General features: G+C 37.2%; 1 protein-coding gene across 1 annotated transcript in view; it reads left to right on the top strand.

Moving 5' to 3' along the window:
- ANKRD28 (ankyrin repeat domain 28) overlaps positions 1–17,213 on the top strand; it is a 43,630-nt gene that overhangs the window by 11,052 nt on the left and 15,365 nt on the right. The window contains exons 6-12 of the mRNA XM_010022162.1: positions 6,872–6,950; positions 7,129–7,243; positions 7,663–7,745; positions 9,995–10,058; positions 11,307–11,375; positions 12,937–13,077; positions 16,730–16,841. Of these exons, the coding sequence (XP_010020464.1) occupies positions 6,872–6,950; positions 7,129–7,243; positions 7,663–7,745; positions 9,995–10,058; positions 11,307–11,375; positions 12,937–13,077; positions 16,730–16,841 (663 nt within the window). The remainder of the gene's footprint in view (positions 1–6,871; positions 6,951–7,128; positions 7,244–7,662; positions 7,746–9,994; positions 10,059–11,306; positions 11,376–12,936; positions 13,078–16,729; positions 16,842–17,213) is intronic.

The raw sequence follows: 17,213 nt of genomic DNA, 5'->3' as shown, positions 1-17,213 counted from the left end.
CTTTGCCCCCCTCACGCAGGGCCACCCCTCCTCTACCCGCATGATCTTCTCTGATGATCTCCCTTCATGGCCACCTCTCCTTTCCCCTCACAATCTCCCCTTACGGCTTTCCCTCTTTTCCCCTCATGATCTCCCCTGATGGCTGCCCCTGCTCTCCCATCACGATCTTCTCTCATGGCCACCCCTGTTCTCACAGACTTCCCTCATGGCCACTCCTGCCCTTCCCTCATGGCCACCCCTCCTCTCTCCTCACTATTTCCCCTCATGGCTGCTCCTGCTCTCCTCTTGGCCACCCCTTCTCTCTCCTCACGATCTCCCCTCATGGCTGCCCCTGCTCTCCCCTCATGGTCACCTCTCCTCTCTCCTCACGATCTCCCCTCATGGCCACCCCTTCTCTCTGCTCATGATCTCCCCTCATGGCCCCCCCTCCTCTCTCCTCACGATCTTCCTTCGTAGCCACCGCTCCCACCCCTCCTGCCGACTGAGGCACTGGCTGTGGCCATCTGGCCGCAGAGCTGGAGGTGTTCCTTCCTGCGAGCTCTGAACAGCTGTGCCTCAGCTGCACTTTCCAAGTCTGAATGGTGTGAGAATTTTCAGGTTCAAAAGCTATCGCCTTTAAGGGCAGTAAAGAAGAAATGGGAGCACTTGCCCAGCCTGTTCTGTGTTTTTCATTATCTCACACCGATGTATCACAAGGTTTCTCTTCTCCTTCGTAACAACCACATGCAACAACCCCGTGCGATGCTCCAGGCTTGGGGCAGAGTGGCTGGAAAGCTGCTCGGTGTGAAAAGACCTGGGGGTGCTGATTGATGGTCTCTGAACATGAGCCAGTTTGTGCCCAGGCAGCCAAGAAGCCAACAGCATCCTGGCTTGTATCAGCAGGAGTGTGGCAGCAGGGCCAGGAAGAAGCCCAATGGTATCCTGGCCTGTATCAGCAATAGCGTAACCAGCAGGACCAGGGCAGTGATCATCCCCCTGTGCTTGGCACTGGTGAGGCTGCACCTCGAATCCTGTGTTCAGTTCTGGGCCCCTCGCTACAAGGGAGACATTGAGGTGCTGGAACAGGGCCAGAGAAGGGCAACAGAGCTGGTGAAGGGCCTGGAGCCCAAATGTGATGGGCTTCATTACAGCTGAGAGACCTGGGGGTTGGGGGTGTTTAGTCTGGGGAAGAGAAAGCTCAGGGTGAATCTTACTGCTCTCTACAGCTACCTGAAAGGGGGATGGAGCCGGGAGGTGGTTGGTCTCTGCTCACAAGGAACAAGTGGTAGGACACGAGGTAACGGCCTCAAGCTGTGCCAGGGGAGGTTTAGACTGGAAATTAGGAACAGTTTCTTCCCCAAAAGGTAGTCAGGCATTGGAACAGGCTGCACATGGCAGTGGTGGAGTTGCCATCCCTGGAAGTGTTTGCAAACTGTGCCCATGAGGCCCTCAGTGACATGGGTTAGTGGTGGCCTTGACAATGCTGGGGAACGGTTGGACTTGATCCTAAAGGTCTTTTCCAACCTGATTGATTCTGTGATTCTGTAAACCCTCTACAGACAGTCTTTTTAACCGTGCCTCTTCTAACTTTCATTATTTTCATCACCTAACATATCAGAATCACAGACTGGTTTGGGTTGGAAGGGAGCTTAAAGATCATCCAGTTCCAACCCCCAGCCATGGGCAGGGAAGCATGAAGATTTAATAGTGGGGGGAAGTAAGGGATAGATGGGTTGCACCAAAACCATCAAAGTTCTAGGAGGTAGGTCTTTCCCTTCTCTAAGGGAAAGAATAAGGCTCTGCTTTTGCTAGTTGGTCAGAGGAATAAGTCCAGCTTCTTTTATACTGTAAAAAATCAGGCTAAATTTCAAGTGTTAGAGAAAGGTGCAGAAAATACATAAAGCCATTCACACAATTATTGTCTTACAAAACCAGAAAACTAGCAATTTGGCAAATTTAAGCAGTTTAAATATTTAAAATTGTTGACTGTAACTTGTAAAATTATTAATAACAGGAAATAAATAATTTTACCTCTTTTCTTAAAGAGTCGTTCATTTCCTTTAAGGTGTCAAATGGTGACTTCAGCCTCCCACTTTCTGTAGTTATTTCTCTCAAGATTTCTGACAACTGTTGAGACGGAGGGTTTATCCTTAGAGGGCTGACTTCTTTCCTACGTTCTTGAAACGTCATTTCTCGTCAACGTGTGTTCTGTTGTGAAAATAATCCCACAACGTTAAATATACTAATGATTATATATGTATGTTAGTTGCACAAATAAGAACAAACCGTAATATTACCAAGTAAAGCATTACTGTTTTCCTATATACTGGGTTGAAAGGGTTCAAGACTGTACATATTTCTGATGTAGAAGTGGGGAGGACTTCATCTTAGAAAGATGTACGGCAAGTAATGATGGTTTTTGTGGCTGTTCATGTTCAAATAAACATTAATTGTAGGTTAAGAATGAAAATCAAAAACTTCCAACATTCTGTTACGATAATAAAACTGAAAAAGATTACCATAATCATTATGTTCAAACTTAAAATAAGAATCTTTATGTATGGTATACATTGTAGTTACTGACTAAATTTAGTCAGAACACAACGTAACCTTAGAAATTGTGCAAAGAATGGCTAATATCTTCAAAGTGACTGGCAAATTTCCCAAATTCTTTGAAGTTTGAAATGTGGGTGTACTTTTATTTGGAGGTGACAAAAGATGTTTTTACATCAGAGAGATGTATTGCTGCCTTCTTTTCCATTCAATTTGAAGTTGTGTGATCCAAAGTATAGGTCTGTCGGTTTCTGTAACATTAAAAAAAAAAAAAGAAGAAATCATTGGAAGATTCAGTACGAGTAAACCCAGGCTTTCTCTTAAGCTTACTCTCAGATGATAGAATCATTTTTTTCTGAAACATTTTAGTGGTGGGGCTGGGAAGTGCAGCCTGAAGCATATCATAGAGCTGAGAATTTCAGCTGAAGTCGAATAGCTTAATAAAGATTTGGCTACTGAAGTTAACCTGCTTCAGAAGAAAAGTGTCTTTACAGTGGAAAGGGTTAGTAATTTTAGCTATAGGTTGGCTGTAATTAAAATGTGTTGTTTTAGTAAATATCAAAACTGTTAGGTGCAGGTAGAGTCACATAGGGATTTTAAGCAATTACAGCTTGAAAACAGCATTTCTTCCTTGTTTCTGCACCAATGTGTGTCTCCATTGTAATTCTGTTACTAGCGTTTCTGTGGATTTATACCCATATGGCTGAGTTTGGCATGTGAATTTGGCTGTGTGAACAGCCTTACTTTGTATATGGAAACTTACCACTTGCACAGTTGAAAAGTGCAAGAACTGAGGCAAAAGAAAATTGTTTCCAAGTCAACTTCTGCTTCCCTGGAAAGGCCTGTAAGGATAAATCTTGGATTTAATCAGAAGAACAATCCCTTGAAAATAGCAAAGGAAAGTTGAATGAGAATATGTTGTATAGCTAAGAATAATTGTAGAGTTAAAATGGGATGCTTTCAGAGCTTTCTTACTAAGTATTTATTGAAACCAAGCCTTTTCAGTTTACAGATACTAAGGCTGAATTTCAAAGTAGTTCTTGAAATTGTTGAAATATTTACTTTTCATCATAAATATATTGCTTGTGTAATATGATGCAGTAGTTTCCTCCTTTGTGCAACTGGTTTTGTGGTTTTTAGAGGTAACAGATTAGGGAATGGGTGATAATCTAGGTGCAGACTAGACAGTACTATTAGAGTACTTTCTGATATGAACAACCTTGTTGGAGAAGAGCAAAAGAGAAACATCTGGCATCTTATCCTTGATGGCATATTGGGTGTGTTTGTGCATATATGTGGATGGGGGGCCTCATCTCAAGAAGGGAATATGTAGCAAAAGATAATGGAACAGTAGAAATGTGTTAAATGCTTTTTTTTCATCTCTGTAGACAAAGAACATAATTTCATACTTGGTTTTGAAGTCTTGTCAGTGTCCATGTAGTGCTGTAGAACAGTGAATCCTGTTAAATACTGCTATTACTGCAGCACTCTCTCCTCACTATTCAGGATTTCCATGCATGGCAGAGCACGTTGAAATGAGCTCGTAATGGGACAGGATTAATTGTTTTATGGGCCCCTTTGCTGCTTGAAAATTCAGTGACCTAAATAGAAAAAGTATTTTACTTCCTTTGGTGATACTATAAGATAAGAATTGTTGCCAGGGGGAGATTTCACGTGGAGGGATGCTGTGACATGATAGACCCACATTTCCCCTGACCCTCTGTAAAGCTCAGTAGTCTGAATACAGTTAATATCCAAGTAATCACTTGATAGAACACCTTCTCCTGTGTGTTAATTCTTTCTGTCTAATAGCAATTATTGATCTAATTAAATTTTATATGATCTTGAGTCTTTTGTGGATGTTTCCTCTAGTGATAGAGGTGATTTCCTTCCTCTTACTGCACTTAATTGAGTTTTAGTGAAGACAACAAAAGTTATCATTAGCCCATGGCTATTCTGTCATGTGCTCCGACACTATCTGATCTTGTATCATCAGACTTAGTAGTTAATGTAACATTTAGATAGACCATAAAGGCATAAAAAAACCCCAAGAAATGGAAGCTAGTTTTGAAGATACCTCCTTGCTTATGCAGTCCAGCCTCCTAGCATCTCAGGAAACGGTGCTTTGTTCAGTAAATAGAGCCTTCCTGTTTTGTTGCTTAAAGAACTCTTCGGCTGCTGGTTCTGATTCTGTATATCCTTCCATAGTAAAGTCTAAGAAGGGAATTCTGAATGCAATCCTATACCTAGCAGTTTAGTTTCAACATGGAAATTACCACCTTTATATAATTTTATAACTGTTCTATGTTTATATGCTGACAGACAGTTGTATGTTATGTTATTCCTGGGTTACAAAGGAACTGGGGACTGTTAGACTAAAAAGAGGGACTGTGGATAATTAAACCCAATGTCCTAGAAATCTACATTAAGTGCATTTTTAAGTAAGTTTCAGTGGAGTAAATCTAAAAATCCATTGTTGATTGTACTGTGATTTTCATTTACAGCTCTATTTTGCGGCTTATTTTGCTGTCTTTTGCAAGATCTTACTCAGTTTGTCTTGTGAGGGTTCTCACTTGACCACCATGCTCCTTAGTTTCTAATACTGTTATTTTTATGTCCTTGTAAGATACCTTATTAATGTGCTACTTTATTAATGGGAGATACTTTATTAATGAGATAATAACTACTTTCTTCTGTTCCATCTTACTCCTCATCAGCCTTTCTTTGAGATACAGGTTTAGCATATCTGAGCCAGTGAGATTGCAGGCTGTTTTATCTGAGCTCGTAATTTCTTCTGTCTGTTACTTCAGTAATTTATTTCCTTACTTTCTTAGAGTTTCCCCTTTTAAAGTTCAGAACATTAGTCATCAAAGCCACTTTTAGTCACTCACTCCAACTAAGCTTATATGATCATTTTCCTTTTAATTAATTGGTCCTTCATCTTAAAAAAGGAGAAAAGTAAGGGAAGAGACGCCAGATTTGTAAAAAATATTTTAAAGGAGGGAAAAAATTTGACACAGAGAATATTAATGGTTGGATAAAAAGGGCAGAACTAAACCATGGGGAGAAAGATGAAAGGTAGACGTAAGAAGAAAATTCTCTTCGTAAGAAAATCAGAGCACTGAGATTGCTTGGAGAAGTCGTTACTTACAATGTGTTTATTTGGCCTTCAGGCCTCTGCTGGTAGGAACTGGACAATTATTTTGCTTCTCAAGTAGATTTCAGCCCCATTTTCTGCATTTCTTTGCATCTGCTATGGATATGTGAATGTGTCTTGGATTCGTTATCATCAAAGAACTCTGCTAGCTGAAACATCTGGAGATAACTTGGCTTTTGTTATCAGGTGTTTTATTTTTTTCAGTCTAGGTCTGAGAATACAACTTTTCCCATAATTGCATTGTTCTAGGTGGTATATGCTGCTCTGTGCAGTGGCACAACTGAAAATTCCACATACAACTCTGTCTAAAAGGGTCTCCAGCAGACTTTCAGTAACACATCCATAGAAGCTTTGTCATTTGGTTCCGAAGGAAAAGTAAAGATGGGAAGACACTTTTGCACATCGCAGCAATGTGTGATATCATATTCTTCAAAGCCAGTGTTTAAAATTTAAAGATGTGGCATGCGTGTACACCCAAGAGTGCTTTCATTTTCTGTGAGGGTCATGTTTGCATTTTCCCACTACCTGTGATAAAGGTAACAGGTGTAGGGCAAGTAATCCTAAAGTAATAGTAACAGGGGAAAAAAAAAGGTTTCGTAAGTGCACTATGATCGTGCTGTTAAAAATTGAAATTACCTTCTGCCTTACTGTTGGCCTACCTGAAGGACATCTTTACTGGATGAATGACTTAGGTGCACATTTGATATGTCTGTCAAATGTGTAGTACCAGTTATGGTTGAATAGTTCTACACTAGGATTACTTGTGGATTGTGATAAATTGCTTACAAATACCACTTCACAGAAAGTTCCATGAAGCACATAATTGGGGGTTTTTAATGTGTTGTCTTCTAACATAATGTGTAAACCTCTGTAGTAAATATACCTATTTTCTAGAAAGAAAGAATCACTGTTTTGTTTTAGACTTGGGCGGGGGAAGAATTGGACATAGGCTTGTTGCTAAAGTTGTGTGCTGTCATCATCTTCTTGAGAGTGATTATCACAAAGGCATAATCATGAGCGAGTGGGCAACACTGAGTTGTTACAGCTGGAAGAGTGATTAAGAGCAGCTCTTTTGAAAAGCTTGCCATGTCATGCTGAGTTGTCACTGCCAGTATCTATCTTGCAGAAGTTTTGTGGCTATTACTGGCCATAAGTAAACATGGGCGTTTTTTTCTTTTCCAGAGTAAAGATGGGAAAACACCTTTGCACATGACAGCTATCCATGGTAGATTTTCAAGATCCCAAACCATCATTCAAAATGGTAAAAAGAGGGGGAGGGGGGCTTATTATTACTAAATAGCACTGAAAGCTATATAGGCTTTTGAAACCAAAGTAGTCATTCATGGACAGTTGTTAACGTAAATCATCATCAGTGCTATGATTCTATTTTTCTGACAGAAATATCTGTATGCCTACTTAGCAATTACTTTCTATTGTAGGAGCTGAAATAGACTGTGAAGATAAGAATGGAAATACTCCTTTGCACATAGCAGCTAGATATGGCCATGAGCTATTAATCAACACTCTGATTACGAGTGGTGCTGACACTGCAAAGTAGGTAACTTTACTGACATGAATGCAAACAGAGAATTTAGAAATATATTTATTAGATTAACAAGACTAGTATGATTTTTTTAATATCATCTTCAACTTGAAATAGGAAATACTTTGTGTTTTAGCTTGTATTGTGCTTTTAAGTAGCTACTCAATACATTGGAATTTGTACAGAAAGAGAAGTGGATTTTTTTCTAATGTGAAGTAAAAGCTCTGAAAGTTTTAATAGGCTGTTGCACTGAGTTAATGCATCCTGCTAGCTTGTAAGAAAGCATTTAATATGTGAAGTTTTCCTAAGGCTCAGTATTCTGATTAAGTGATTTGCTGAAAAAACCATGCATGTGCACTTTGGGACACAATCGTGTTTGTTTTATTTTAATTGTAATGAAACTGTGATACCTGATTATGGTGTATCTTAGGCGGGGTATACATGGGATGTTTCCTCTCCATTTGGCAGCATTAAGTGGATTTTCAGACTGCTGCAGAAAGCTCCTCTCATCAGGTAGGATACTCTTCTAAAATCTTATAACTGCTTTGTACTGTATGTTTTATTCCATATAACAGTTTTTAATTAAGTCTTAATTTAGTAATAGATAAAAATATTTCTAGTTTGTTGTGTTCATGTGGTTTAAGTTGGCCATAGAGGTGGGATGACTGGTTCAGACCATAATTCAACTTCAAGGAGAAGACTAATGTTCTCTTAAATGACTTCATGGAGCATCTTCCATTTCTGTTCCATTATGTTTTTAGTTTAATACAGATTAGTCTATTCCTGTACTCAGTGTCTAGTAGCTCCGAAGACTCTGTGGACTGCTACGTTAAGAAACCATTGCATTGGCGGTTTGTTGTTAGTTAAATGTGACCTGAACTTTGCTTTGCTTTCATTGTTTGATTCCTCCCTGAAGTTGAGAGAATTGCAAGGTTATTACTTCCCTTGTTGTCCGCTGTGGTGTGAATTCTGAGCTCTTACAACCATTGCAGTTCTGAGAAAGTAGATTTGTCTGAACAAAAGAAGAAAAATAAACCAAATGGTTGTACATTAAACTGAAGGCACTTAATGTGTTTTGAAAAAAGAAAAGCGGGGAACAGAGGGTTGGGGAGAAGGAAGAGTAAGAACTTCCTTCCCCAGCTTTATATTGTCTGCTAGGGAAGCTTGGGAGAAGAACTAAAGAAGTATAACTAAAACTACCACTGGTAAGGCTTTTTATTTCAATGCTCTGTCATGGATAAGCTTGCAAGGATTCACTTCAGGAAAGAACTGTCCTGTAGTTTACAGTATTTCGATTGGATGAATTCAAAGTGAGGAATACCCTGGCTCTTCCTCCTTTCTGCGCATGGTGCTGTGCTGGCTGTGCCCTTAGTGAAGATTCAGTATGGCAAAGGAATCCCTGTGGAGGACTTGCAAGTGGTTTCTGTGACTTTTACATGAGTTGAACAAACTTGGAGGTAAATCTAGCCTGGAGCAGAAAGGACTTAAAGAGTATGTTCAGCCTTGAGACTGGAAAGACTGAGATACTGCTAACAGCTGATTAATACAGGCTGTTGGTGTGGTGATTGGTATCTGCAGACAATGTGCTACCTAGGTTTTGGAAGGAAGAGTCTCATTTACGTAAATCAAGAATCTCTGATTTTTAAATTCAGTAATATTCAGGTGCAGACCTTAAATAAAACAAAACAATTAAAAAAAAAAAAATCATCGATCTGCCCTGGCCCAGTACTGAATGACATTTATGTGGTTAGTGGTGTTAGACAGGCAACCTGAGGATGTGGAAAGGCATCAAAGACTGCTCTTCAGATCAGATTGGTAAACTATCATAAGTTGTTTGCTGTGTATCACTGCCTTTTGAAATGGGAAGAGAACAGAGCAGTGCATACAAAACGCATGTTTGGTAGGATATGGAGTAGGAAAAGAGTCTTGAGTAACACATCCTGTGTGATTACTTATCGTTGTTGAACAATCCTTAAAAAAAACCCCCAAACTTGCATTCCCAGGCAAAAGTACTAAAATTGGAGATTTAATGATTAAGTTTTGTTACACAAAAGCAAGCATCTTAGGGGAATATAGTAGTTTTCTCAAACCAAAAATGTAGCTTTTAAACCTGGTTGAAATAGCAATCTTCATGTCAAAATGTATGGTTAGACTTGGAATTGTACAGTTAAAGTTTGTGATCTTAAATTTGAAGTTACATAGTTCACACATATGGGGAAGAGAAATCTATAATGTTCTCTGAAGGGCTTTTCTGTAAGTAATTACTGTTTACAGCCTCTGCTCCAGCTTAACAAAGTTCTTTCTCTGGGACTAAAGAGCTAAACTCAAGGATGAAATGTAAGTAGCTTCTGGATTTAGTAATGCTGAAACTCCCCCTTAAATAAGTAAATAAATCTCAGCATAACAGTGGTAAATTCTAGCATATTCTTAAATTTTCATATTACCTTCAAATATTCTATATTTGATACTAATTTACACAGAAATATTAGGAGGTAAACAGGATAAGAAGGAATATAGCCTTTTGCCTCAGTGCAGCTACTTGTCTTTTTTCTTAGCCCTTTCAGTTTTACTTGAATGCCTGCTTTTCAGAACACTGCAAATAGTGAGGATGTGTTGCAAATGAAGTAAATTTTCAGTGCATAAGTGGTTTTCTGCAAGTAGCTGTTAAGTTTGCTTAGCAAGCATTTCTCTTAAGGGTAGATGAGAAGAGTTTTGTGAAAGGTGGTCTTACATAACCATTTTACAAAATACTTGATTTGTAGGTTTTGACATTGACACACCAGATGACTTTGGCAGGACTTGTCTTCATGCAGCTGCAGCTGGAGGGTATGTAATAAAAGCATTCATGCTTTCATATTTAGCATTCTTCTTTTCAATTGCTGATGGTTCCTGTTCTTCTTTTATTATTTCCTCTCTGTGCTTTTCCTGCCCTCTTCCCTTGGAATTTATGTAAACAGTAAAATTATTTCAAGATGGAGTCTATCTACAAACAAAAATAAATATTCATCTCAATAAGTAATTACTGGAGAGCAGTGTCCAAGCCTTGCCTTAGGTTTATGCTTGGGGATGAATGGAATTTTTAGATTTTACAGCATTTGAGGATGGCATGCCCAGCTAAGATCACTGTAGGGCATGAGGCAGAGAACAGCAACTTTGAGAAATACGTTGTTATCAAATCCTTAAACAAAATACTGATCTAAATTAAAAGCCATAATTAAATTCCAGAGTTTAGGTGGCTGAAGTAGTCAGAACTACTTGCTCATCACTTGAGTTGTGATCCATATTGATTATTGTTATTGTATTGTAGGTTTTCTATAGCAGCTACTCAAAATTGCCTGGAAGAATTGGGTAATAAATTTCATGATACACTTTGTGGGACACAAGAACTCCATGATATTGCTATTTTCATTTTTCTGTTTCAATGTTGTTTAAGTAATCCTGTTAAGTAATCATTCCAAGTCAAAAGATACTTTATAGATATACCCTTGTTGCAATTGATTAGGGTTAAAATGCTATCTTTTCATATAAAACCACATAATTTGTGACACATTCCCTCATTCATCTCCAGTTTAGGGAAGTTATTAAGATAGTGTTTAAAAAATAAGTAGTATAGTACATCTGTAATGATGTCTGTATTGAACTGAAAACAGATTACACTAAAAAGTGAAATATTTATGTTGCAACTTCTGTTTGGCCTTAATAACTGTATAGTGAAAACTTGCATCTGTGCTGGAATCCTGGTAGCAAAAAGCATGTGATATGCAGGTATTATTATTTGTTTGCTTTAAAGAATTTACATTTCTATTGAATTAGGTAAATGTTTATGTGCTTTATGCACACCATTTGATATCAGTAATGGATTTGAAATAATTTATAATCTGTCCTGATTTGGCCCTGCAATTCTGAAATCTATTTTATATAGAAAAATACATTTCTCAAAATGTTCATACAATAGTTCAGTTCCATTAAAACCAACATATGAGATGTGTTTGTGTAGCAGTTCTGATATTTGCAGAGGCCGCTATTAAAGAAAAAAGATTTGCAATCAGAATTAATATTGCATTAATTTAATAGGAATTTGGAGTGCCTAAATCTTCTGCTAAATACTGGTGCAGACTTCAACAAAAAGGACAGATTTGGAAGGTAAGACATTCTAGATTTGTATATTGCTAAGGACTGTTAAAAGTATTACTGAAGTAACATATTGCTATGAGGGCAAGTCTGTATGTTGCAGTTTAAATGTTTTTTTAAGATGCAATGTCTAATAAACTGTGCTTCAGCATGTTACCAAAAGTTACAAACATAGTTTGTTTATTGTGTTTTATTAAGTAGGTGTTTAGTCTTGTTTTTAAAGACAGAGTTCCATATTAGACTGTAATATTTTCAAGAGTCTTTTGTTTATAACATGGATCTAATGAATTTAAGTTGCTCTCAGCCAAGGACATTAGTAATGTTTTCCAAGGAGTATGTCAGTGAAATCTATAAATCTGTTGATATTTCCAGGCTTTTTTATTTAAAAAATCCATTATTTTATTACAGCTGCTTCACCTTTTCCTTTCATTATATCCATTCCTTTTTGTTTCCTCATTCATGCTCTGAACTCTTTGGAATGACATTAATTTCTATTTTTAGTATAGGAATATTTAAGTTTAGATGGCACGATCAGAACTTGTGTAAAATCTCACGTCACATCATGGAAAATATGGCTTTTCAGGATGTGAATGGCAGGAATAGGACTTGAGGAGAATATTACGGAGTCAATGATGTATTTTGCTTTAAATTCCACTTGCATTCTTTCCTGAGAAAGGAATCTGTCACAACTTTTGTCATTGAAAGTTGCTTTTTTGTTGGTTTGTTTTTTTAATTTAACATGAGTGTTTTATAGAGCAATTATTTCAGGAGAGGAAAAAAAATTAAATAGTTAAAACTGGAAAGAAATAGGGAAAAGTAATTTTAAGGGAGAGGGAAGAAGTAGAACCCTTTAAAGTGCTGGACTGTCTCCTCAAAATTGAGATATTTATAGTACCAATCTCTTCCTAAAAATAGAAAATGGAATTCTGAGTCATCTTGGTGGCTTTGAAATTTTATCCAAAATGGTTTATTTAGAAAATTGTTTATGTATTTGAAGCTGGAATAAGTTTTCACTGAGAATATACATAAGTACTAATTTTTATGGGGTTTTTTTTTTTTAGGTAGACAAGGCATATTTTTAGTTTTATTTGGTAACAATAACAGAGGTATTGCTGTAGTTAAAAATAAACATGCTTGCCTCTCTCAGACAGAATTCTGATCTGTTCGTCAAAGACATCTACTTGTCAATTGTTTTCTTTTGACCTTGTTTAGTTACTGTGCAGTTCTTAGATTTGTCCATATTTTTCCAAGTGGCTTAAAATTACTTAACTAGAAAGAATATTTCTAATGTAAACTTGATATTTCCTCTATATGCTTACACAAGAAAATTCATATAGAACTTCCCTTAATACAAAGTTTGTGTATATTTTGGCTGTCAAATGGATCCCCTAGAGGTTGTTTTGCATTATAGAATGGCGCCATTTTTTAATATTGGAATGATGTGTTCTTCAACACAAATACTTGTTAAAAAATATAAGGAGGATTTAAGTTTCATTTTATTTTGCTTTTTCTGTCTCTAATATTATTTTGCTGTTATTTACCATTGTACTTTTTATTTAAATGTGTACTAAAGAACTCCACTCCATTATGCTGCTGCCAATTGTAATTATCAGTGCCTGTTTGCCCTTGTGGGATCTGGAGCTAGTGTGAATGACCTTGATGAGAGGGGTTGTACACCTCTGCACTATGCAGCTGCATCAGACACTGATGGAAAGTAAGTGGCATGCTTTGTACTAAAGCCTTTCTCCTTCGAAACATTTGAGCTGTGAATTTTGTGTGTGTTCTGCCTTCAGAAAAAAATGCCAAATGCATTTTTTTATATTTTTAAAGATTAAACTTGGACAGTGTTCTATATGACATTTTTGTTGTATGTAAAATATTTTATGTAACAAATATTTCTGTGAAAAATTAACCATAGTAAAAAGTACTGTGTGTTGGTTAAATCCTAATTCAGTAATTAACTGGGAACAGAGTTTTTAGTCCCACCTGCTGTGTAGTGGTTGAGTAAATATCATTTGTGGGGGTTGTTATGACGGTTGTTGTGCACTAGGGTTATTTTGCTTTAAAATTAAATTCTGATGAAGGATGGTGTGTTTTAGGTAGGGTTCTTAGTGTTGCCCCAACATCTATGCCAGAAATACACTGTAAAACTAGACTGAGTTACAGTAGGCCTACATCAGGATAGAAATTAACATTTGAATGTAAGATGCTCTATCCATTTAGTGTTTGATTAAACTAATAATGTTTGGCATTAAACTTCTATCTCTTGTTGGTGTAAATTTTTAGGATGTATTTAGACTTTTGTTAATGAAATGCATCCAGAAACTTCCATAAGTCTACAAATGTCTTTTTGTAAGTTGTTGGGTTTTTTTGTAACTAACAGTTACATTTAACATAGTTATTAACTAATTAAATGCTTACATGTAAAGCTGACATAGCACAAAATGGATGAGGTTACTTAAGCTCCAGATGTTTGGTATATTGAGGAGACTTGGGAAGAGTACCACTTGCATGTGCACTCACTCACATAGACAGGTCAGAACAAGCCGGTGTGCAGTATCGCATTTCAAACGCCCCCAGTGACACCTTCACTGGACAAGAGTGCTGCTTCATGCCACATCATCTTACTTAATAAGGTACCTTTTAGAAGGTGAGGTAGCAAGGTGGCGTGTAACTTACAGACTGAGTTTTGAAAGATGAACAAAGAATACTTACGTGGGCATTTAATATTTAAAGTATAAGCCTTTTTATCTCAAAATTGTGTCCTGCTTTTTAGATATACTTTCAGTTCCTACTGGAGTTTGCTGAGATAATCTTATTTAATTGCCCTCTTACAAGTTGAGCTAGGATTAATTTTAGCTTCACAGTTGCTCTGAAAACCTTCAAACTATAGTGGTTCTTCAGATGACATCGTTTTCCATCTGTCTTATAAAAGGCACAAGCAAGAATGATGATGGCAATGCTGCAGAGCTGTGAGAGATAACTCAAAGAATCATCTCTGGAAGCCACATGATACTGCCCTTCTGATTCACAGTTGGCTTTCTAGAGGCAGGCTGCAAAGCAGAGTAGCCTGAGGAAAAGCTTTTTATTGATGCAGCAAGATGATTAGTAACAGCTGGAAAACCAGAACCGCTCAGCTCATATTCAAAATAGGAATGAAGCTAAAAATTATTATTGAGTTGGAATATAAAGCCTGGGCAAAGAAAAAAAAAAGGTCAGGAAATTATCTACATAGAGATTCCAAAGAGATTTATGGGCATTTTATAGTCTTTGTTGAGACATCTTTAAAGACAGATTTTAGGGACAAGGACGGTTTTGTTGAAAATTATTTTCTAGTTTATTCCTGGTTGGAAGTTTTTCTTTTTTATGTTTAATAAATGCTTCTGATCTGGAGCAAACACCAGTGACCCTCATTTTGGCAAGACTGGGGAAAGAAACATCATTGCAGAATGAAATAAACTAAGCAGCATCTTAGGGAAGAAAAGCCCACGCTCTTCCTATGTTAGAATTATTTAATAGACAGTACACCAGTAAGTAAATGGGAAATAACTTATCTGCGCTTTCACAAAGTTTTATTATCTCCTTTGGAAGAAGCCTATTGAGGACAATTAAGTATGCAAAAGATGCAGATATAATCTCTTCCCTGGATGAGAACAGACAGCAAAAATACTTACCTGTTTTCCACTGGAAAGAATGGGTACTCAAGGGTTTTTAGTAGACTTGGCTTCCTGCAATATTTAGTGTATTGTATTTTTTGTGAGCACACAAATAGAGAAAACAAAGAAATAGAGATTTAGATAGCCAAGGCCAGTTGTGTTTAACATTTATAAATGAGCCATGAATTTTAATACAAAATCATTGATTAAAATTAACAAAGAAAGCTAGATGACTGGACAAATAAAATGTAGGGACAGTAATTCTCACTTAGTGGGACAATTTGTCTTGTCTTTGAACTCTCAGAAATCTCAACCTGTTTCATTTCAAATAAAAACATGCAGATTCAGTTGCCATTAGTGGAATCCAGACATTTGTTTACTGGGCAAGTAAAACCCGCATTAGTCTATTACAAACATAGATATGCTTTACAAGTAGCTTTTTATTAGATACATTGAACTTGTTGCAAAGTTACTTATATCTTAGTTACATATGGTATTCTTTAAAACCAGAGAATTTTAGCCTTTTTTCGCTACCCACCTAACTCCTTTATGCTGGGCACAAAATGATGAAAATGAGAGTACTCCTGTTGTCTCAACTTTGCAATGAGACAGAGTACGTTGTAATTGGACATATCCTTGCTTGTAGTTTTTCCTGCAGCTTTTTCTCGCTTTCATCTTCACTCACATGATTTGTTACTTTCAACCTATGACTGGAAAAGCCCATGTCAGGTCTTCAGCAAATCGCTGTTGTTACACATGAGGTTACGAGGCCCTTGACCCAGTACAGCTGCCTCTTACTTATGTTGAAATGTGTTTCTATTTCATCACAGCTGGTACTGGACCTCATTCACATGATGTACTTGTCCTGTTAGATTTGCTGACCCCTTCCTTGAAAAAACTTACACAGAGTTCTGCTGTTGCAGGGTCATGCTATCTTATTGCCAGTGATGGCTGCTTTTGTGGGATTTTACCATCAAGTTCAGAGTCATGATGATGACTTCACAAAGTGTTACTGAAATGATAGACAACAAAATATTATTAATAAGAAGGGTAATTGGTTGGAGTTCTCCAGTGTGCATACATGGAATCTTGAAAAACAGGGAGAGGGAGATGAGTTAATCTTTCATCCTCATGGCTGTCTGTGGTTGAAATTGTGATGACCATGTTCTTCATTGTAACTTTATGCAGTGAAAGTAAGGAATGGTAAGATATAAGTATGCCAACAACTAAGTGTGTTTGTTATATAAATAAATTGATAAATTAGCATCTGGTAGTGGAAGCGTATGTGTGCGTGACTCTTGGATACATACCTTGAACTCAGCTATTGGTTCTCTTCCTTCTGTAAGTACAGAAGAATGTACTGCTACAGAAAAATACACAAAAATATTAATCATTTAGATTAACAAAGATAAATGCAATTGTAATAGCTAGGAGGAAAATAGCCATGAAATACTAGCTTTAACCAAGTCAGATAATTCTGAGGAGGCAGGATTTCTGCAGAGAAGGCTTCTTTTGAATTTTGGAAGCTTTGTGTTTGACCTTAAAACTTTGGTGTAATGAATTAGGTGTTCTCTAGTCCTAAGCAATATTGTACATTAAATCAGTGTTCTTGTGTGCTGTATTCTGTTTTCCAATTGAATCTGAGTAGTTTGACACTTAAAGTTGAAATTCACCATTTAGATATATGCTTGCATGTGTCAATTTGAATAGGTGCCTGGAATACTTGCTAAGAAATGATGCCAATCCGGGGATCCGAGACAAACAAGGATACAATGCAGTACATTATTCAGCTGCTTATGGACATCGCTTATGTCTTGAACTGGTAAGAAGATCTATCTTAGATGAAAGCTGTAACGGCTGCTCTTACAGAGTATGATGCAGAGGCCAGAGGATATTTGTAAGCTAGGTCAAGAGTGATTTTCAGCCCCTGTGAGGATATTTAAGCACTTAGTACCCTTAAAAGTAAAAGGGGCAAGGTGAGGAGCTAGAACGTGCTAGATACTGGTCTAAAAAGATAATATATTTTGATGAAGAGGTAATTTGGTTGAGTATGTGGGATATTAGTTTTGGTTTGTTCCTTAATTTAGAATACACTGCTAAATTTTTTTCCTGATGGCTGAAATAAAGTAACCACAGGTTATCCTGCTTGAGACATGTTAGGAAATTTCACAAATGTCTGCAGGAGCAAATAAAA

Source organism: Nestor notabilis, unplaced genomic scaffold, assembly GCF_000696875.1.
Source record: "Nestor notabilis isolate BGI_N333 unplaced genomic scaffold, ASM69687v1 scaffold2229, whole genome shotgun sequence".
Taxonomy (NCBI): domain Eukaryota; kingdom Metazoa; phylum Chordata; class Aves; order Psittaciformes; family Psittacidae; genus Nestor; species Nestor notabilis.
The sequence above is the reverse complement of the archived record's forward strand: the minus strand, read 5'-3'. Positions and strand labels throughout refer to the sequence as shown.